A 22,227-nucleotide genomic window follows, 5' to 3' on the forward strand; every position below is an offset into this window, starting at 1 on the left:
TTGGGACTGCAGCCCACTAGGGCCAGCATGGACCAAGAGCTCCTTGGGAAGGCCTCTCCTTGGGAGCTTTCTTCAGACCCTTCCTCTCCACTTTGGCTTCGGACTCACATAAACCTTCCTCATTTCCATCTATGCTGTATCAGCAGGCCTGAGGGTGACTTCCAGGAGGCCCCTCCACAGCTCACCAAAGGCCTCTAACCCTAATTCCAAATCAATGCCACCTCTCAGCTACCTGGCTGGTAGAGGAGGCGTGGTGGAAGCTAGACCAGCTGGGGCTCTGAGCTAAACTGTGCCATGGGAGAAAATCACAGGCTTTGCCCAACTCCCCAAGGATACCTCAAATCTGGCCCCACTCCCTGCAGCCTGGATGTAGCCACCAGATGATACCCATCCAGTGAGGTGAGTGGGGCTCCTCTCCCCTGAGAGGCAGTCACCCACCCCTGGCTGCTGGCTCCTTTCGCATCCTGGAGGAAGGGGGCAAAAATGAAAACAGACCAGGAGAAGAAACACTTTGTAAGAGCTTCATTTGGTCAGAGGAAACCACACGGTAATGTGGCAATATTCACCCACTGCACTGTTTGGCTGCCAACCTCTTGTCTGTCTCTTCAGCAAGGGTGAGGCGGATGCCCTTGCCTCGGGGCAGAGAAATCCAAGGCTTGTTACCCTGCACTGGAAAAGGCAGGAGTCAGAACACCACGAAGCCCCCCCAGCCCAGACCCAGATGGCATCCAGCAGATGCCCTGCAGGAGGAGAGCTGGTGAGGATGCACGGCCACACCCGAGACCCACTGGAGACCTGAGCAGGTTGGCTCTGCAGAGCAGCTCCAGGGGCTGAGACGCCTCAAGTGTGTCCATAAGAGCCAAGGCAGCCTTCGGAGCCATTCAATCAAAGGGAAGGAGCACAAACTCAAGAGGCTTAACCACGTCTGCCAAAAGACTGGCCCCTCTACAGCCAAGATCCCCCTGGGCACCACTGCAGCCCCAAGGCTCGGCACGTTTTCTTCTGACTCCGGCCTCTCCGTGCAGGGCCCTGGCCCTTCTCTCCCCAAGCTAGAGGGAAAAGGGCAGCCTGGACTTACTTTGCCAACAATGAAAATGTTGGAAAGCCTGGTGGCAAAGCTGTCGCCGCTGGCATCCTTCACGTGGACCACATCACCCTGTTGGTGAGCACACCAATTCGACCCAAGTTAGCGCCGCCAGTCACCATGCACAGATTCCCTGGGCAGAAAGGACAACGACAGGGGCTGCCTGGATGAGGAGAATGGGGGGGACACCCCTACGGCAGAGGAAAGGCTCCTCTGACCTCCAAGGCCAAAACACCTTGACACCAGAGCCTTTCTCGGGCTGACCTGAAGGTCAGAGATAGGAAAGGTATAGATTTGAAGTCCAACGTCTCACATTTCCCCCCTCGAGGCTTGGGAACTCTGGAGTCACCGTTTCCTTGGCTGCTGCCCTAATCTGCATTAGGGCCCACTGACTGGCAACTCTGCCCAATAGCTGCTCTTAATTCACTTCGATGTCCAAGAATGTTGTCTATCAACGTCACGAACCCCCAAAGAGCTGGGCGATAAGCTCCAACACATGTGGGCACATGCCAGTATCAAACTTCATGAAATCTGTGATAAGCCGATCTGGATAGTGGATGGTGCGGGCATCGTGGGTCACCAGGTGAGGAATGGCCTTGGTGCCCACAAAGGTCTTCCTCACTTTGCACAGCTTATACTGTGAACATATGAAGAACAGCCATTTGAGGATCAGCTGTGTGCTGACGCTAGACTTGGCATCCCACTTTTGAGTTTGGGACCAAGCATGGCCAGGCCCTCCCAGTCTGGTCTACGAGGCCCAAGAACATGGCAGAGGGGAGGGCCCCTGGACCTTAAGGTGCAGGGGATGAACAGTGCCAGGGATAAACATGCCTCCTCTAAATCAGAGTGTGCCACACTCCCCTTCCACCACCACCATTGAAACCCAGGGCCAGGGCCACCTTCATTTACAGAAATCAAACTCATGCTTTAAATCTGCACCTAACCCCCACCCACCCCCACCCAGGGCACACAGATGCTCAATTCAAATCTGATCTCCAGCTTTGGTTCCCAATGTCCACCTTTCCCCCATCTCTACTTGCTACCTATCAAGCTATTTCCACTTGGCTATATATGCATCATCTCACACCTGGATTACAGATAGGAAGTCTGCCTTTCCCACTAAGGGGTTTGGGGATGAGTGGGCCCTCGTGGGCAGCTCACACTCACCTTTGCCTCCTCAGCTGTGATTCGAAGAACAGCAAAGCGGCCCTTGGTGTCATACACCAGACGGAAATATTCGCCAGTCTTTTCGATGCTGATGACATCTGATTTCAACCAGTTGTAACAATTAAAGGTAGTACTGGGAGTCCTCTCCAAGAAGAAGAGGGGATGGGCCTTATTTAGGGCAGCACGCCAGGGGCAGAAACAAAGTGGTGGGAGGCAGAGCAAGGACTGCAGGCCGGCTGGGCTAAGACTCCTGAAGCACAGGGCAAGCTTCCCCTCTCAATACAAAGTCAGGTGTGGCCCCTGCCCATGCCCACCTCCGGTTACCATCCACTCACCCATGAAGCCGACAGCGTAGGTCGTGTCCGTGCATCTTGCCAATCTTAATAAACTGCTGCATGCAGATCTTCTTAACCTCATCCCCTGTCAGGGCATACCTGAGCCGGTTGCGGAGGAAGATGATGAGTGGGAGGCACTCTCTCAGCTTGTGGGGGCCTGTGGATGGTCTGGGAGCCTAGGGAGTAGAGGTCACCTTTTAGTCCCATAAAGTCTTGGTGAAGTAAAAATCTTTAATAGTTTAAAACTGCACTGTCTACATCACCTACCAAGTGCTGGGCTGCACACAGGGATCACTTATGTCAATGCGTACTGAGCAATGTTGACCTGGGTGGGGCGGGAGTACCAAGAGTGACTTGAAGCCAGGTGTTCCTGAAGCCAAAGCTAGCCTCTGCTAACAAGGCCCACAAAACGTTCTCCACACTGGAGATGATGAAGGCAACCCCCAATTCAAATAGTGCTTTCCCCTCTTTTGTGACCCTTCCCCCATAACTGGGGCCAATGAGAATTCCAAAGAAAGCTGTCAGAGGGTGCTGCCCTACTCCCTGCTGGCAAAATGACCAACGTGGAGGATCTGGGAGCAGCAACGTTAGGGCAGGAAGAAAAGTAGCAAAATACCCCCTTGACCCAAATTTCTTTGTCTAGAATTTACTTTCTCTCCACATTTAGAACAAAAAGCTTTCTGTTCCAAGCTTTCCCAGGATCAATGAACAGTGGGAGGATGGCCACCCCAATTACGGTACATTCAGGGAACATTCTGGGCAGGATGGCATGGGCAAAAAAAGCAGAACAGAGTGAACACTAGTGATGGCCCACACAAGAGGAAAGTGACTGGGAACCCTTGGAGAGGGAGCCTACAGAGCGATGTTTCCCAAATTTCCTCGTTTACCCCCAAACAGCTACAACTTTCGTGGGCTCTCAGCACGCCTACAGGCTTCCATTTCTAATAAATAACTGGTCTCCTGAAGAAGATCCAAGACATTCACTTTCTCTTTTTCCTCTTTGGAGAAAAGGTGGCCCCATCAACCAACCCCCCAGCCCTACTGGAGGGCCTTCATCTGGGGCTGGGGCCACCTTCGAGGGCAGAAGGAGGAATGCAGGCTGAACGGAGCATCAGTCTGATGTGCAGGCCAAGTGGGGGGATGGAGGTCGGCTCAGCCACCTGCTTCAAAGAACCCACATCTCAACCTTCACACTATTCAAATGTGCACACAGCACCTTCCCTGCCTGCGCCTCAGTTTCTTCCTCTCTAAGGTGACAGACTTGCTCACTTTTTTTTTTTTGGCTTTGCCTTTATGACTCTGACTAGGACGTTTGAGACATATTAAGTGACTTGCCCAAGGTCACCCCGCTGCCCCGCCCCCTCATCCTTTACGTCCTCCAGCGGTGGCTGGGTGCCCCTGTGTGGTCACCTCACGGTTCCGGGAAGGGTCCTCCCTCACCCCCCTGGGAGCCATCCTGTGACCCTGATCGAGGCAGGCAGCTCCGCCAGGGGCTTACTCACAAAGACGCCGGTCAGCTTGTCCAGCATCCAGTGCTTGGGGGCGGCGACGCGCTTCAGATGCTTCTTAGGTCCACGAGCCTGCGGACAGACGGCAGGGGGTCAGCTGGGATCGGGGGCCCAGGGGCTCCCCCGCCCCGCCCCCGGCGGCCTCAACCCCCGGAGGGAGATCCGAAAGGGAGTGCGGGGCCGGACGAAGGAGTCCCGAGCGGCCTCCACCCTCCGGCCCCGCTGCCCCTCCCCAGCCCGGGAGGCGCCCCGGCGGCTCTGGGACCTCGCCAGCCCCGAGGATGGAGGCCGATTGGAGATGGGCCGGAGCCGGAGGAGGGAGACTCACCACAGCTGCTACGAGCCGAGGAAAGGGCGCGCAGCTTCCGGTGAGCCAAGGAAATAGGCGAGGGCTGGGGCGCGCCAAGGCCCGCCCCTTCCGGCGGCCGGCAGGCAGTAGGCACACCACTATGCTGCCCTCTGCTGTCCGCAGGCCGCCAGGCGTCCGGCCGACGCGCTGGGCGGGGCCACGGCGCCTTCTGGAACGCCGGCCCCCGAGGCCCCGCCCCCCTGGGGGCGTCTGCCTGCACCCAGGCCCCCGCCCGCTCCGCCCCCATCGGCAGGCCTGGGAAGAGCTGTCTCCTTCCCGAGAGCGCTCATCTTCGCAGCTTGGGGACCTTTGCCGTAGACTGCGCTACGGGGCCTCCCTCTCCTATGGGAGCCTCATCCTGCTTCCCCCCAGCCCCGAGTGCTGGCGAATGAGTAAACTCATCATGTTCCCACCATCCGTACCCCAGCCCAAGCATGCACCTGAATTTCTCTAACGTGGGAGTCACAGCCTTGTCCCCAAGGGAGGAGGACTTAGGGAGAACGCCTGATCTGCATTTCACCTGCTCCTCTGGGAATGGGGCAGGAGGCTGCATGATCTGGAGAATAAATCGGGCCTCTTCTGGCCGGGGTCTTGCAGCATCTATGGCTATGTAGGAATTCGAACTCAAGGCAGGTCAAGGAGTGGACACAAATGGGAAGACCCATTGAAGATGGAAGAGGCAGAAGGGAAGAGCTGTCATGGGGACTTCAGGCCTCCTTATGGCTCGGTTCAAAGCTTAGCCAGGGAACCAGGCACCAGCTGTTTGGGCTTACAAACAATCCTTTGGGTCTGAGATTCTAGGATTTAAGGCTGCAAGAGAGGGGGCCTTCCTGTCCACCCCCCTTATGTAGAGATGCTGTGGAAACTGAGGCTTAGAAAGATCAGGTGACTTGGTCACTCAGTCTCAAAACCAGTGTCTGAGGTGGGATTTGCACTCAGCTCTTGGTGACTCCCAAATCTGGTGCCCAGCACTGTGTTCTGCTAGGTCTTCTAGTCCAATCCGCAGCCTCTTTCCAGAGGAGGACACCAAGGTTGAGCGACTTAACTGAGGCAGTCGTGGCCTAGGCCTGATTTAAGCCCAGGTCTTTGCCACAAACCAGTGTACTTTCTGCTGCCCACAGTTGGATGCCCCCATCCCCTTCTTAGCCATCCACATCCCAGACTGCTCCATGCCTTCCCCCTCCCCCCCAAATCCAGGGCTCCCCAAGATACAGATGTGAGGACCCTTTGAGAGAGTTGGCTAGCAAGAGCTCTGTCCCCGCAGCCATGCCACTGGGGCAAAACCTTTTTATTGGTATTTACAAGAGATCACAGGGCACAAGAGCTTACAAGGGAGCCAGCTAAGCTGGGGCCCACTTCCCTCCCCCCACCCCCCCTACCCCTAGAGTGTGCGTGACTCCCCCTTTTCCCCCTGGGGTGCATATGGCCTTAGCTGGGGGGCAAGTCTGTTACGAAGTCAAACTCATCCTGGCCCAGCCAGAGCTCAGGCAGCTCACCAGCTTGGTCCAAACCCAGCTCTACCACCAGGGACATGAGCACCTCCTCATCTACGAGGTCCAAATCAATGAGAATGGAGTCATTGGCCTCAGTGGAGGCAGTCTGTGACTCCTCGGGCTGACTACCCCCCACAGGAAAGGTTGGAGTGGGTGTTTCCTCCTCTGGAGGTTCTGTGCCAGATACCTCCTGGTACTGGCTATTAAGTTTCTGTAGCTGCATGCTGGCCAGTAAGGGGGACTGTGTGTGCAAGGTGATGAGGGATGTCTGTGAGGAAGAGGACACTGCAGGTGAGTCTGGGAGTCCCGATGAGGTCAAACAGGGTACCTCAGGGGCGCTGTTCCCATTCATGCCCTCCCCAGAGTACTGAAGAAGGGTCTCAGCTGTCCGCTCTTTTATACCTGGCTTTGGACAGACCAGAGAGCTCATCTCTTGAATCCGGAACCCTAGAAGACAGAAAAAAGAACTTGGGAACACATCTACTCTGGCCTTCCTCTAGTTAAACCCTAGCAGGCTTGGGGATGGGTTGTTTCTGGGCTCTGTGTCTACACCCAGGTCCTATGGTGGGGCTGCCTCATTCACATACCCCCCAAGACCCCCCACTGTCATCAACTTCTTTCCCCTGTCTAGGACCTGCCAGGAAGTCCTTGAGGTTTGACTAAGCTGTTCACCCTAGCAATGCTCTTCACCCAATAGTGGACTGAGGAAGAGGCCTTCTAGTGGGACCCCTTCCTGTTACAGGGAAGGAAAGCGAGGCCTTAACTTACCTGTTTGCAGCCCAGTACTCTCATCAGCATGTGATGGGTTACTGGAGGGGCCAGCCTGGCAGTGGTTTCCTGCAAAGAGGAACTAGTCCAATAAAAGGAATTTTCAAAGTGCAACTTGATTCAACTATCTTTGTTAAGTACCTACTGCGTGCCAGGCACTCTGTGAGTGGTGGAACAGTTGCAACCCTTAAAGAGAACCCCTTCTACCGGGGTAAAACAACACGTGTGTAGACAGCTAAATGCAAAATCTGTGTACAAAGGGACTTCTGGGAGATGGAGATGGGCCGAGCAACCAGAGGACTAAAGAGAAGTGTCCTGTAGTTCCACCGTGGACTAAGCTTGGAAGGAAGGTAGGTCAAAGTGAGGGGAGAGGGCATTGCAGGCAAAGGTGCGGAGGTAAGGAAATGGGACATCTCATGTGGGGAACAGCTGGGCTGGAATGTAGAGTGCAGGAAAGAGAAGATGACTGGAGTGAGGCTGTCAAGTCAACAAGCATTTATTAATCACCTACTGTGTGCCAGGCACTGTACTAAAGCCTTGGGCTACAAAAAAGGGCAAAAGCCAGCCCCTGCCCTCAAGGAGCTCCCAGGCTAATGGTGGAGACCACAGACAGGCTTGAGAGAATGCAGTGGGAAAAATAAATGGGGGAAGGAAGATGCTAGCATTAGAGGGGCTTAGGGACGCTTTCCTGGAGGAAGAGAGATTTTAGCTGGGACATGTAGGAAGTCAGAGAAGTCAGTAGGTAGACTGAGGGCAGGGGGTGGCCCAAAAACCCAGAGAGAAGAGAGGATCTGGGATAAGGGGGTGATTGACAGCGATGTCAAGGAAGAGAACTAAGACAAAATACATTGGATTTGGCAGTCAAGAGATCATTGGGAACTTTGGAGAGAGCAGTTTGGCTGCAATGATGAGGGTGGAAGGCAGACCCCAGAAAACAAGCCATAAAAGGGAGGAGACGTAGGGATGTTTGGAGGCAGCAGGGAAGCAGTAGACGGGGAGAGACTGAGGCCATCTCATTGTGGGAGACACATGGGAGGAAGGCACTTGAGAAATGGGAGATGAGGAAGAGGGCAGAAGAGGGAGCTCAGGCCAATGGCCTCCACTTGGCTGTAAACTATGAGAAGAGGTTCTCAGCTGAGGGGGTGGGGGTAGCTGTGGGAGATTCGAAGAAGGAGGAAAACCTTTGGAGGAGCTGTTGTGCAGTCACTTAGGACTGTGTTAGGAGATTGCCTTGCCCCAGTGAGGGCCCAGCTGAGATTCTGTCCCTCCCTTTCTCTGCCCATCTACTCCTGGCCCAGCAGCCTTCCTCCTCACTGCCCAAATGAATGAAAATGCCCTTATTAAGGGCTATCTGTTCTGCCTTCTTATGTCCCTCCCCCTCCCCTGCCCAGCTCTCCCCTCTCCCTCCCCCACCCTGGTGGAGACAGACCTGCCAACTGCCCCTGCAGCTGCTGCAGACCCCAGCCCCCCTGCCCCCCGACCTGGCCCCCTCTGCAGTCATGAAATGGAAACTTCTCACTGCCAGGGCCTTGGTTCAGTATCAGAAACAGATAAGAGTTTTACTGATGACTAAAGATGCATGGCCACTGTCTGTGCTCCGGCCCCTCCAGGCCCTTGGCCCTCTCTGTCTACACTGCAGCTGAGCCCCCTAACAGAGCAAAGGGCTGCCTCGCTTCTCTCTTTCCATCCCCAGAATTTGACACATAGTAAATTCTTCATCGCTGCTTTTTCCTTCTTTCAGTCCTTGCGGGGCTGATGCCCAGCTTGGGAGGGGGTAAGGTAATACAAGTTCTCTGTCTGGTTTTTATGGCCCCTCAGTCTGGCTGCTGTGTTCTGCCTCACGCTGTACCCCACCCCCACAACTTCCAACTGAATTGTTCCCATCCTGTCTCCAGACCTTTGTCCAGGCTGTCCTTCATGTCTGGAACATGCTGCTTCCTTCCTGACCTCTACCCTTCTTTCTTCAAGAGTTTTTGTATTTCCAGGGCAGTTAGGTGGCGCAGTGGGTAGAGCACCGGCCCTGAAGTCAGGAGCACCTGAGTTGAAATCCAGCCTCAGACCAAACACTTGACACTTACTAGCTGTGTGACCCTGGGCAAGTCACTTAACCCCAACTGCCTAAAAATAAAAAAAAATTTTTAAAAAAGAGTTTTTGTATTTCCTCAAGGTTCAGCTCAGGTGCCCCTCTTCCTTGAAGCCTTCCCAGATTTCTCCAGTTGTTGGTATTCTCTCCTTCCTCCAGTTCCCTCATATTTCTTTATCCATGGACTTGCTGTAAACTCTGTACAGCCCCCCCACCCCACCATGGTGAAGTGGAGTCTGGAAGACCTAGGTTCAAATCTTACCTCCGAGACTTCCTCGGGTGAGTCACTCAGTCCCTCTGAGCCTCAGTTTCCTCTGTAAAAAGAGGTAACAACTCCTAGGGCTGCTAGGAGGCTCCACTGATATCGTCCATGGAAAATTGCTCTCTGATGCCAAGCAGCGAGGGGGCTAACATGCATGCTCTATTTTTTTTTTTGGTGAGGCAGTTGGGGTTAAGTGACTTGTCCAGAGTCACATAGCTAGTGAGTGTTATGTGTCTGAGGTCAGATTTGAACTCAGGACCTCCTGACTCTGGGGCCGGTGCTTTATCCACTGTGCCACCTAGCTGCCCCCATGCTCTACTTTTTGCTCAAGCTTAAGCACTGAGAGAAATATGCTTGAGAGAAGAGCTTGGCTCATGGGGCATTGAGGCCAAGGGACCTTGAGGAGATTGTAAGCCCTTTGCCTCAAGGGCCCAGGTATGGGGCTCTGCACTAGACTTCTATCTTTCTCCTGACTTCTCTTTCCCATCTCCCATCCAGGAGGCCCCAGGGGGAGCCAAGAAACCTGGTATGAAGGCAAGGCTCTGCCAGTGGATGGTAAGTTCTGGGGAGCCTGGGGAGCCAAGATGAAAACTGACTAGTCCTTGCTTCAACACTCACTCAGCATCCCTTTAGGGCCACCCAGTCTACCTACCCTGTCATTTGACAGAGAGGGAAATGGAGGTGGAAGGGTCACATCCCTAGCAAGAGTCCCTGGTGGGATTTGAACACAGATTTCCCTGATTCTAACCTCAAACAACTCCTAGTGGCTGTCCCCCATTGTTAGGATCAGAGGTGATCAGGGAGGCTTCAAGGAGGCAGTCTTGAAGGAAGGCTTGCAACAGTCAAAGGTGAGGCTGGGTTGCATGCTGGGCACTGGGATTTGGGATCAACTGTTTCTGTGAAGAGCACAATCTTATATATGTACTGCCTACTTTCCACCTTGATCCAGCCATTCCCAAGGTCACTGCACCAATCCAGCCCCATCACCTCACTTCCCGATTACAGCAACATTTCCCTAGGCAGAATCCTGGATTTACAAGGAAGCTTTCCTTGTTTTGATCACATCCCTCCCCTCTTCAGAAAGCAACCCTCCCTCCCACTTTGTCCCCAGTTGGGTCCAAAATAATAATCCCTAGATTTTGAGATCAGTGCCGAGGATTCCACCCCCTCTACCCCACAGAACTCAAGTCATCCATCCCCCTGCCTCTGCCCTGCTGAGGAGCCTCACCGCCCTTTGGTTGGCTGGACACACACACACACACACACACACACACACAGACCATCACTGGGCATGGACTGGATGCCTTCTAGACAGAGTGATGAAGAACCAGGACCTAGACAGTGCTGCTGAGCTTGGCCCCAAAGGCAGGAAAGGAAGACCTGTTAACCACATGGGCGTACTTGCATGCACTGATGCAGAGTGAAGGGAGCAGCACCAGGAGAACTACCCAACGGCAGTAATAAGGGAAAGGCAAGGCCCATCGCCAGACTTCAGAGTGCCATCTATGACGTGCCCAGTGAAGATGAAGAAGTAAGTGGGAGTCTCTAACCCAGTTCTTCATCTGATATTTCTTTGTTACAAGAGAGAGTTGGGAACAGTCACTGTGGTAGGGATATCAGCAAAAGAATAACAATAAAACCTAAAAAACCCAGGTCATTGCCAGGCCCTGAGGAGACTATGCAGGAGGAAATAAACACAAAAACAGACTGTCCCCGCAGACCTTATCTCTTTTGAGTCTCTGAGGTACAAGCTAGTTCTCTCAGAATTTAATATGTGGGGAAACTGAGGCAAAGGATGATGGTGAAGTGACTTTCTTGTAAAATGGGGAGAGGACTAGACTAGCTGGATTCCAGATCTATGTTACAGTGATGGCCAGCTTCCTGCACAGTTTGCTGAATGAACTAGCCCTGGGCATCCGTCCCCACTTAGGTCAATGGATGTGCTTTGATTTAGCCAGAGGAGGACTTGGCTGCTGCAGGAAGGACGTTAGTTGGCCACTTCTGGATACTTGCTTCTTTCCCTCCCTCTGTGCCAGCCATGAGGGACAGCCTAGCCTTTCAGCCTTGAATTAGAAGGCTTGCCCAGGCCTTGTTTGGGGCATAGGCTGACAGCAGCGACAAGCTGCTCAAATAAGGGAACCTGACCCCCTTGCCATGTGGTGGGTGGAATAAAAGGAGATGATGTCATGGCCTGAGCGGCTAGAGGGGGGAGGGATCGACCTTCAAGGCCACCTGGTCCCACCAACCCTTTCCTAGTACAGAAAAAGAAAATGAAGCCAGGAGAGGGGAAAGCACCTGCCCAGCGTCTCCAGGCTCTGATCAGCAAAGGATATCACACCTGCGTGTGAAAACACACACACACACACACACACACACACACACACACACACACACACACGTGCGCAAAGCGCAGTGTTTTGCAAACCTTAAAGTGCTATCTGACTTCTGGGAGGAGAGGGGAGATGCAAGCGCAGGTGTTGATTCTGAGTCCAGGGATCCTTCTAAATATTACAACAACAGTGATGATGAGGGCCGCCAAGAGGCAGCATGACACAGTGGAGACAGTTCTGGCCTTGGAGCCAATGATCAGCCAGTTAATCCACCCCCTCCCCCCACATGTATTAAGTGCCTCCTATGTGCCAGACCCTAAGCTAGGCAGGGGATACTAGAAGACCAGGGTCCCACCTCTGACACATATTGGCTGTGTGACCCAGGGCAAATCACTGTTTCTGGGCCTCCAGGTCACCCTAGAAGATTTGGAACAGTTGCTGGTCTAAATCTGTGGAGGTTGTTTCCTATACCAATGAAATCACAGCAATTGAATTCAACCCACATTTGTTCCTAAGGCAGATGCTATTGCTATCCCAAGGCCCAGAGAGGTTCAGTGAGTTGCCCTGAGTCACCCAGCTCAGGCAGGATTCACATAAGATCTTTCTGCTGAAAGGCCTCCTAGGCCAACATTCTACCCAGCATCCCCTGCTGCCTCTAGCTCACAAAGGGCTGAACTCCAAGGTGTCACAGGAGCAATGGAAAATCTAGAGCTAGAAGTGACCTCCAAGGCAATGTAGTCCAATCCTCTCTTCTTACAAAGGAGGCCCTGGAGAGGAAGTGACTAGTCCTGGGTCACACAGGTACTAAGCAGCAGAGCTTGAATGGGCATCCTGGGCCTCTGGCTCTTCTTCAACCTGAGAGGCCTCCAGGGCCTCCCAATCTAGCCTTGCCTTGTATCAAATACTTCCTTCTTTTTCTTCTCCCTCCCACCCTCTCCCGGGAAACCTTTTAGCTTCTCCCTTACTTGTATATTGGAGCTTGCCAATGGGACCCACGCCCTAGTTCTTCTATCAGAACAGACATAGGAGACCACCAAAATTAGGGAACTGATCGTGAAAAGGGGTCCCAAGGCAGGCAACCCTAGCTTCACCCCATCACCAATGTCTGTTTGCTCCCCATTGTGCCTTGATGCCATTTGCACAGGTGACCTGCCCTTTACTCAGAGAGAATTCAGAATTTTAGAATCTGTAGAAAAGACTTGAAAATGACAACTTGGGATTGTCCAGTGGCTTATACCTCCTTCTGTGGTGCCCAAGGAAAAGAACAACAATAACTGATATTCTGATGACTCTTTAAGCTTTGCAAAGCACTTTGGAAACCTTGTCTTATTTAATCCTGGAGGGTAGGTGCTGTTACTACCCCCATTTTACAGATTAGGAAGTGGAGGCAAACAGAGGTAAATTGACTTGCCCAAGGTCACAGAACTAGAAAGTGTTAGGAGCTGGGATCTGATCTCTGGTCTTTCTGCCTTCTGCCAGGTTTGGTGCTCTATCCACAATGGTAGGCTAGCCACTCTGGTTCAATTCAACCCAAATTTGGAGTTCCTACTAGGTACTTTGCACTGTGCTTGGTACTGGGGAAGAGATGCAAAGGCCAAAAACAAAACAATCCCTGCCTCTCCCCGCCCCCTCCCCTGCCCAGGAGCTTCCATGCATGTGGAGCTGGGAACTAGAAAGGTTCATTATTCTGTCTGATCCAGGTCCTGACACAGTCAGGTATAGAACCCTGCCCACTGTCCCTCCTCTCAACGCCACCTGTCCCTGGCGTCCAGAGCCCTCCCGCCCTTCTTTGTGGCCACCACAGCATGGGCGCTCAAGAAATGCTTGTAAGATCTAGTAAGTCCTAAGTAGAGGGAGCTTGTGGCATTGTTAGCGCCAAGGCAAAGGAGTCAACAGTTACCTGTGGTTGTGGCTAAGATTATAGAGGCAAGTCAGGGAAGAGGTCAAGCAGGTGGGAGGAGAGGAGCCTTAAACAGGAAGGAGAGACTTCAGTTCTCTGCTCTGACATCTTTAGTGGCTCCCTGCTGTCTCTAGAATATAGTTGTAACTCCTCTGCTTGGCATGAAAGGCCTGGCCATGGTCTGGAGCCACCCTTAGTTCCCAGCTTAGTTCATAAAACTCTCATTCAAGTTCTCTGTGCTCCAGATACTCTAGACAACCTGCAGGCCATGAACACTCATTGACCTTGCTTCGGTTGATCACTCATCGACCTTGCTTCGGTTGATCACTCATCTCTAGCTGTATTCTTTCCCCATGCTTTGCCTGTTGGATTTCTACCCATACTGTAAGACTATATCAACTCAAATGTCACCTCCTCCAGGATGCCTTCCCTCAAGTGAATAGCTGGTTAAAAAGATGGTGCCTAAGAATAGGTTTTGGTGTTCTGGTGTTAGAATACCAGGCTCTTGGCCAGGGATGGAGTACCCACAACAAGACCTGGCATTAACACTGTGTATACCTTGTATAGTCAGAGTTATAAATATGTTGTCTCCCCCATTAGACTGTGAAGTCCTTGAGGACAAGGACCATGTTTTTGCCTTTCTTGGTAATCCCAGCACCTAACACAATGTTAGGTTACATAGGCGGGTGCTGGACAAGACTGTCTGGAGGATTGCAAATCTAATCAAAAGGGACAGGAAATAGAGAAGTCTGTTTCTACGTCTCCACCAACCTGGATTCTATAGACAGTAAAAACATAGCAGTATAGACACAGAGGAGGCAGGAGTGAGACCCAGAGCCTCCAATGTCTACATACAAATTCACAGAATGTGGGTTGAAGGCAAGGTGATATTGAGATCCTCACACATGAGAGCCAATTCGACATCAGCCATCACTCCTGCTTGGTTACGATGGGACCTGAGACTTGGGGGAGACTCGAAAATGGCAAGGAGGAAAGAGAGGAGAGGTGAGAGTCTACTAAGGGACTCTCTCACTATGAAGGAAGCCAGGGACCACAGGGGAGAAGCAATGGCGGCACATGAGACACACACACATCCAGACCCCAAGGCCAGACAGAGGAAATCTGTGAGGAGTCTGGGAAACTGGAGGCAGGAGAGCAAATCCTTGCCCAGAGCCCGTCTAAGCCAAGCCCCAAATTCTCCAGAAGAGGAAAGTGAGGCCCAGAGAAAGAAGGGATTTGCCCAAGGTCATACTGGTGTCTCATGATAGAAGGGAGATTTGAAACAAGGTCCTTGAACTCCAACTGAAAGCCACTGGCCTCTTCCACTAAAGCACCCTGGATGGTCTTTCTCTCTTTTTTCTCTCTAGCTACTGTTGACTTGTCTGAAGGATAATTTAATCCTTCAAAAGGTGAAGGAACCAAGAAAGGGAAATTCTCTTCTAGACTCTGGGGACCTGATTCCTGGGCCGGCAACGGTGGAGAATCTTGGGGGAAGGGTCCACTGTGTCTCTGAAGTTGTGCTAGAGGAGGGGGAGAAAGCTGGATATACACTCGAGACTTCAAAGAGTTCAGAGGATGAAGAGGCAAGATCTCCTGGCCTACAGTTCAACAGGGAAAGTTAGCCCAGGAGGAGGGGGAAGCTCTGAAGAATGGAAGAAAATCCAAGAAAGAGGAAAAGAACTTTAAAGAGACCTATAGAAAATGGAAGTCAAAGTAGGCAACAGTGAAGCTTTAAAGGCAAAACCGTGGCCCAGTTCTGGAGAGATAATGTCAGGAGGGCCAAGGCTGAGAACCAGTCGAGGCTGGTAAGGAAATGAAAGGTTCTAACATGGGAAAAAAGGATGATGAAAGGAGAGAGAGGCCCTCTGCCTGGGGCAGGCTGGAGGGGGCAGTGGGCCCTGAAACCAGAGACTAGGATCATCAATGACGCCATCCTTCTTTTGCTACTGGTTTCTCTGCCAAGAAGAATGATCTTTGTACTGGAAAGGACAGAACAAGCAGGGCTAATGGGCAGTTGGCATCCCAGATAAGTAGGGAGATAGGAGAAGAGCACCAGAGAAAAAAGGGTCAATGAATCACTCCGAAAACAAACACAAGGGAACAGAAGGGGAGACAAGGGGAAGCAGGGCAGTGTTGGGAGTCCTCAGTCAGGTCTGGCCCTATGAGAACATCACCGTCACCACCAAACTGGAGAAGTGAAGAGAGGTGGGTTGGGAGTCTGACACAGAGAGGGTCTGAATGCAAATCAGCAGCCCATTTGGGAAGGACCATGCCAGGTGTGCTAGAGCTCAGAGGAGCACAGGGTCCAAGGCCTGCACACAGTTCAAATCAATTTGTCACACTTCACTTCCTACGGGCATGTGTGGGCTCTTTCTAAAAAAACCTTTCAGTATTATGAACCTCAAAATCATCAAGACTCAAATGAGAACAAGAAAGGATTGTACCAGAGGCCCTGTGCTCCCATTATTTACAGGCTTTTTTTTTTAATGTGCATATTCACTTTAACAACCTAGTAACCAGTTAGTTCCATTTTGTCTGAATGGTTTTTTTCCCCCTCTGTGTTATTTCCCTGTATCTGGCTGCTATTGTAATGAGCAGCAACAATCAGAAAAATAACAATGATAATAAAATAATTGTCATTCCGGACTTACCTCACTGGCTTTCTTTTTAAGAGCTACTAGACTAGATAAGGGAAATGCAATAAATATAGCTTATAGCAAAGTTTAAGGCAAAAGAGCTCACACGATTCTTCTGGACAAGATGGGGGGGGGGAACAGGGCTTCCGAACGAGGAGAACAGTCATTAAGGGGTTAATGCCACTTTCGCAGTAGGTCCTTAGCAGAGGGCCCCAGGCATCTGTCCTCGGCCCATTTTACTGAGGGGTTAAATGAAGCCTAGAGGGCCTGCTTAGGAAATTTGCGGGAGACCAGAAGCCCTGAGGAAGAGCTAAAAAGCTGGGTTCGAGAAGTGGCCAGGTGAGAGCATTGGACCGAATCTGATAAGATTAAGACTTTCTCCTCCAGATCCGAAAAGCAAACATTTGGGTAATCAAGGGAGGGAGGTGTGGCCTCATAGCAATTGGGCTGAAAATGGGGGCGGGGGGAGAGAAGGGGAGGCTTAAGGGGACAAGAGAAGGATGGGAAATGAACAGCTCGAGCCTATCGAGGCCCATGGGGGGAGGGAGCGCTGACCCTCCTGTCCCCTGCCCTACTCAGGCCACACCTGGATCAGAGGGTTCTGGGAACAACGTTTTAGACAGAGCCCCTACAAGAGGGAAAGCAGGGTGGCTTAAGGCCTGAGCTTAGGCCAAATGAGGATTGAATGAAGGAACTGAAGGAATTTAGTCTGGAGAGAGGTCAAGTAAGAGGGGCAACCCATGGTTGTTGTCTTCCAGTATTTGTGGGGTTGTTCCATGGAAGAGGGATCAGCCTCACTCTTCTTGGCCCCCCAGAGCAGGCCCAGGAGCAATGGGGATGGGGGCGCTTAGTGGGGGTCCCCCGCAACCCTTCCTGCCCCAAAGAGTCTGGGCTGCCTCTTTAGGTGCTGGGGTTCTCCTCCCTAGAGGTCTGTTCAAGCAAAGAGTGGACACATCATTGTGGGGGATATCTGGTTAGGTCCTGCCAGGCCTTGGTGGGCCTTGAGGCCTTTTCCCTTTCTGAGCTTCTGTAACTTCTTCTGTTTGGTAACAACCTACCCCTTCCATGATATTTTTGTTAGCAACCGTTACCTGTGTATAAATCTCCTACTGCCTGTTACAGTCGCATGTGGGGAGGCTTCTGCTAAGATGAGAAATACAGGGGCTGTCCCACCTAATCGGTCTCTTCCCCAGTGCCCAGCATTAGAGCCTAAGGATTGTTGATGAGGGTTACAAGCAGGGTGGCTTGTATGGCCCTAAGGAGGAAGGCTGACTGCATCTGTCCCTTAGGGAAGGCTTCCCTTCCACAATATTTCCAGAATAAGTGGCTAGGATGGCTGTTTCTCCCAGCCCCCAGCCCCCAGCCCAGGGTCCTTTGGCCATGTCCAGAGCTGGTGGCCATGGAATACAGGCCAGGGAGGAGGAGAGGGAGGACAGCCCTATGCAAGAATTCTCTGAATCCAGCTACTCCTCCTCCAGGACGGATGGGAGGGACAAGGGGTGGTGGAAAGTGTGTCAGACTTGGCTCCGAATCCCTTTTGAAGCAGTGTAAGACTGCGGCAAGTAAATTGCTACATCTCTGAGCCTCAGTTTCCTCAGTGGGGATGCTAACAGTTCCTGTAGTACTCATCTATAAAGAAGCAGCCTCAGAGTCAGGAAGACCTGGGTTCAAGTCCAGTCCTGGACACAAGAAGGCTGTGTAGCCCTGAGCCACATACTTAGAAGCTCCAGGCAGCTTACTAAAATTCGGAAACTTCCCGATCCACGGAAGGACCCTTGTTAATTGGATGACCTTACTCTGATGAGCTCACAGACCCAAGGCCCCACCCCACCAAGAACCAGAATAAGAATAAGGTCCTTACCTCCCAGAGTCATCACAAGGTGCAAAGGTATCCCTAAGGTGCTTTGAGAACCAGAAGGCACTATATTAACCCAGGGATCTAGTTTTTGGTGCTGGGGAGCTCACTACCTGAAGAGGCAGTCTCTATTGGTGGGCAGCCGGGACTGTTGCAAACTTCCTCCTTAGCCTGAGGCCAAGTCCTGCAGAGCCGGAGCCCTGACCTCTGAATGCCAAGCAGAGCAAGGCCAATCCCTTCTTGGCCGGAGCCCTGGAGCCCCAGAGCCCCGGAGTCTCTGATTCCTCCCAGATGAAGGAGATGGGTTGGCCTAGGCAATTGCTCAGGTCATTCCAAATTCCCTCATTCTCTGCTCATGTCTTCCGTTAAGACAGAAAAAAGCCTTCTCTCTCCTCTTTTCTTGGCTTTCCTTGAACGTCTACCAGAAAAGCAACCCAAGGGGCTGATGAAGGTGAAGGTAGCTGAGTCAAGGGTCAAGAGCCTTAACTGGCCGGTGGGCCCAGGAGAAGGCAAGTGCTCTCTGTCTCTGCCTCTGTCTCTCCTCAACAGCAAAAAGGAAGAGCTTGGACCATATTCAATAGAACTCCAAAGAAATCAAATTATAATGACAATGAAATGACTAAAATCACTCAGGAGAAATCATAAGAATTCCAAGTCCCAACTGGGTTTTTGTTTTGTCTTTTTGTTTTTCCAAATTAAGCCGCATTTGTCAAGGGCCTGCTGCATGCAAGGCAGGGGCTCTGCAGGTACCCTCGGTGAGAGCCGGGTGTGGCCGGGCCCTGTTGGGGCTTTATGATGTAGAAAGAACAGGCGGCCAGGACCTTGACAGTTTCTCCCCAAAGAGCCTGAGAGGCCGCCTGAGGCTCCCAGAGGATCTCACTGGTTACTGCCATCACATCACCCTGCTACAAAGTGGCTGACACGGAATTTGAACCTGAGTCTTTTTCCAGCATGCCGGTCACTAGGGCCACGCTGCTGTTAAGGCAACGTGAAGCCAGAAACAAATAGAACACCCCATAATGTAGGCTAAGTCTAAGCAAATGAATAATGCCCGAACTTGGAAATCACTCCCTGGAAGAAGGGGAATTCGGGTTCTAGGCAGAAGGAAAGTGTGGGGTGTGAAGGGGGGGGCGCAAATAGTGAGGCTAATGACCCAGAGAGGACTCAGAGGGAGGAGGTTAAGGATCTTGAAAGCGAGATGAGGCAATTGAGAGCCACTGAAGACTTTTAAGTAGTAACAAACAGATGTATGCCTAAAGCAACTGGCTGCCCCTTGAGGCAGAAGGATGGCTTGGGGGTAAGGCAGCCCTTGGGTCGAGGCTGGCCACGCGCTATTCCTTCTCCCTCACCTTGAGCTCCCTCTAGCTTCTGTGTGTCCCAGGAATACCCCCAAGTGCCTGCTTCGATCCTGGAAATCTGCTTCCACGGCAGAGAATAGGAGAGGGGCCTTGGAACTCATTTAGTCTACATGCTTATTTTATGGAAGAGAAAACTAAGACCAACAGAGGCGAAGTGACTTATCCAAGGTCACACAGCTAGTAGGTTCCATTGGGGAGACCGGTTCAAACCCTGTGTGTCCTTAAGCATGCTCTGCCCCTCTTCGAGCCTCAGTTTCCCCCTCCGTAAAAACGTGGGAGGGCACCAAATGAGTTTCGGCAGTTTCCGCACTCGCTCCTCCTCTGCCCCGGGAGCCTTCAGCCCGCCCTCTGCTCTATTCTCGGCCCGCTAGGGGCTGGGTGGGGGTGGGGTGGGGGGCCTCTAGAGAGGTGTCCCTTCAGGCAAAGAGCGAGCGCTCGGAGCTAAGCAAGGCGGCGGGTTCGCGGCGGCCCCGGGAGCTGAGCACCTAGTTTGCAAGTGGCAACATCTCCCGCCTCCCCACTCCCGCCCCAGTCCAACTGCTGAGAGTCTTTGCAAATCTCGCAAGAAAGCGGAGCGCACCGGGCGCCCCTTAAGCCGCTCCTATCCAAGCCCAGGGCACTCCTCCACTCCCACCCCCACTGCTGGGCCCCGAGAATGCAGGCGGCCCGGGCTGTCCGGGCTCCCACCCAACCAGCAGCCTCTGCCTAGCTGAGTGACCTTGGACAAGTCTCCTGCCCTGTCAGGGCTGCCACGTTCTCCCTCTGAAAAAAGGAGGCGGCGGAGTGTGGGGGGGGGACCGGGGAGGAGGGGGGGGTGAAGATTGGCCTCAAGAGGTTTCCTAGGTAGAGATGGCGGAACGCTCGGGTCTGTCAGGAAGAACAGCGTCTGGGCCCATAGAGACCTGGCCATGGCCCTCCCGTCCCCTCAGCCCTTGGGCCGGCGCTGACCCGGACACTCCCCCCAGGCCTCCAGCGTCCCGGGACGAGGGCTCGCTCTCTGGCCGTGTCTCTGGCCGTTCCTGTCTCTGTCTTTCTCTCTGTCTTTGTCCCTCTGTCTGGTTGTCTCTGGCTGTCCCCTCAGTCTCTCCTGTTGCTTCTGAACTCAAGTTTCCAAACACGTGCAGTGGGGCTCTGGCCAGGCGGCAGGGGCAGTGGCGGCGGTGGCGATGGCCAAGGCCACCTCCATGGTAGGACGGGGGGGGGGGGGAGTTGCGGTCGCTGTAGACAGTTTGCATTTGCACGGCTTTACTCCTGCGGAGCTCGCCGAGTCCGGGAGCGCAGAGGCGCCAAGTGAGCGCTCAGGAAGCTAAGGGCGCGGGAGCCAAGCGGGTGCGGTTCACCGGCCGGCCGCCAGACTTGCCGGCTGGCAGGGAGGAAGGGGGTCTGGCGCCCGTCCCTTCCACTCCCCTCCTCTCTTACCCCCTCCTCTCCCCGCCCCTCCGGCCCCGGCTTACCTCCCCAGAGGCGCCCTGTCCTTCCCGGGAGCTTCTTCGCCGACTGACGGACTGTCAGACCTGCCGCGATGCCCAGGCGCTCCGCGGGGTCGCTCACTCGCAAGCCGGGCACCCGGCGACCGCTCTCACCTGCATCTGGAAAGGGGAGTTCGGTGAGGGGGGGGGCTGGCGAGCCGGGCCAGGCAGCCCCGGGCCGCTGCCCCCGCCTCGCCTCCTGCCCTGCCCGCCCTCGACAGCTGGCCCAAGGCCAGCCCGCCGGGAGCCAGCTCCCCGCGTTCCGTCTCGAGGGGACCCCGGGCGGCGCCGCACGTGGCCCAGGCTCGCGTCGGGCAGCGGCTCCCCTACCGAGTGCCAAGTCCCCAGAGGCAGTCAGCCGGCCAGCCGGGCACTGCCAGCCCTGGGCCAAACGGGAACTGCCTACTTACAGGCGAGCGGGCAGCTCGCGCACGGGCTGCCCCTGTCCCTCCGTGCGCCTCTCTGCGCCTCTGCTGCCTCGCCTCCCACTCCCGCTCCTGCCCGGCTCGCGCTCCTCCTGGCCCCTCCGCCTTGCCCCGCCTCTCCCGCCCGCCCTCCCCCCCAACATCCTCTCCTCCAGCACTAACCGGTGGCTGAGCCGGGTGGAAGTTCTCTCTGTCTCTCTCTCCCTCCCTCCTTCCCTGTCTCCCTCCGTTCTTCCCTCCTTCCCTCTTTCCTTCCTTCCTTCCTTCCTTCCTTCCTTCCCTCCTCTCTCCCCCCCCCCAGCAAGCAACAGAGTTCCCCCCACCCCCGCCTCCTCACCCCCTGCTGTGGCGGCTGTAGCTGTTGCTGCCCAGCTCTGAGCGGCGCCCCGGGGAGCGGAGCGTTTTATACCTGGGAGCAACACGAGCGGGGGAGTGGGGCCCTTTAATCACGGATTGGGTGAAAACCTCCCGCGGAATCCCGGGAGGGCCTGGGGTGTGTGGGGGGAGGGATATGTGTGTGGGGAGGGGACAGAACAGGCCAGGGCACCGACTGCCTGCCCGCCCCAAGAGGGACCCTGCTGGCCAGCTGGCCGGCCATCGTCCCTCTAAATCTAGGCGCTCTGCCTCCTGCCCAGGCTGGCCCCAGGACCACCTCCTCCCTGGCATTGCCATGAGCTAGCAGGGCTGGCAGTGGCCAGTGCCAGAGGTAGCTTAGGGTCTCATCTGTGAGGGAAAGGTCTGGGTGATGGGGACCCATTCTGTATGTGCGTGTGTGCCTGTGTGTAACAAACCCTAGGCATTGAGTGTGTGTGACAGACCCTATATATTGTGTGTGTTGGGGGGTGGGGGGAGGCAGGAACATTGGCCTGGGCTGATGAAGGCCCCAGAGGGCATCCTTGTGAAAGAGGCCTATTTGGAGCCCACTTGCCTTTAGTGGCCCAGTGGGGACCTCAATTCCTTCTCCCTGCACCCCAAATTAGGGGAGTGGGCTATTTGACCTCACTTCTGAAAGCCCAAGGCCAGAATGTCCAGGTGCAAAAACAAGAGGAAAGCAATCTGTGCCCTCAAGGGCTTTCTATTCTTTGGGCTCCTCTCGGACTGAAGGTCAGAAGCAGGGTTAGAGATCATCTCAGCAAAGGCAGCACCTTCCAGGGCGGGGGCCTCTTGCCAGAGGAGCCCCAAAGATCCTCCCAGTTTCACTTTTG

At 53.9% G+C, this 22,227-nt stretch overlaps 2 protein-coding genes across 3 annotated transcripts; both read right to left on the reverse strand.

Annotated features, from left to right (window-relative positions):
• Nucleotides 1–507: 507 nt before the first annotated feature.
• RPS4X (ribosomal protein S4 X-linked) lies at nucleotides 508–4,472 on the reverse strand. Its single transcript, XM_078147943.1, is given in 7 exon segments — nucleotides 508–1,217; nucleotides 1,550–1,721; nucleotides 2,252–2,349; nucleotides 2,587–2,618; nucleotides 2,620–2,762; nucleotides 4,089–4,166; nucleotides 4,423–4,472. Coding segments are annotated over 6 exon segments (552 nt in total). The 5' UTR covers nucleotides 4,116–4,166; nucleotides 4,423–4,472; the 3' UTR covers nucleotides 508–1,137.
• A 1,280-nt stretch (nucleotides 4,473–5,752) lies between these two features.
• Nucleotides 5,753–21,407, reverse strand: CITED1 (Cbp/p300 interacting transactivator with Glu/Asp rich carboxy-terminal domain 1). 2 transcript variants are annotated; one of them, XM_078147790.1, is made up of 4 exons: nucleotides 21,360–21,407; nucleotides 20,583–20,717; nucleotides 6,705–6,773; nucleotides 5,753–6,383 (listed from the first exon to the last, which is right to left on the reverse strand). In XM_078147790.1, exon 4 carries the CDS (start codon nucleotides 6,364–6,366, stop codon nucleotides 5,872–5,874), a length of 495 nt encoding a protein of 164 aa, XP_078003916.1. In that variant the 5' UTR covers nucleotides 6,367–6,383; nucleotides 6,705–6,773; nucleotides 20,583–20,717; nucleotides 21,360–21,407; the 3' UTR covers nucleotides 5,753–5,871. The 2 variants fall into 2 exon arrangements, with proteins under 2 accessions (XP_078003916.1, XP_078003915.1); XM_078147789.1 differs by lacking the exon at nucleotides 21,360–21,407 and adding an exon at nucleotides 21,008–21,097.
• Between the last annotated feature and the right edge of the window lie 820 nt (nucleotides 21,408–22,227).

The sequence above is a fragment of the Phascolarctos cinereus genome, unplaced genomic scaffold, assembly GCF_003287225.1.
Source record: "Phascolarctos cinereus isolate Bilbo 61053 unplaced genomic scaffold, phaCin_HiC Scaffold_8;HRSCAF=390, whole genome shotgun sequence".
NCBI classification, from domain to species: Eukaryota; Metazoa; Chordata; class Mammalia; order Diprotodontia; family Phascolarctidae; genus Phascolarctos; species Phascolarctos cinereus.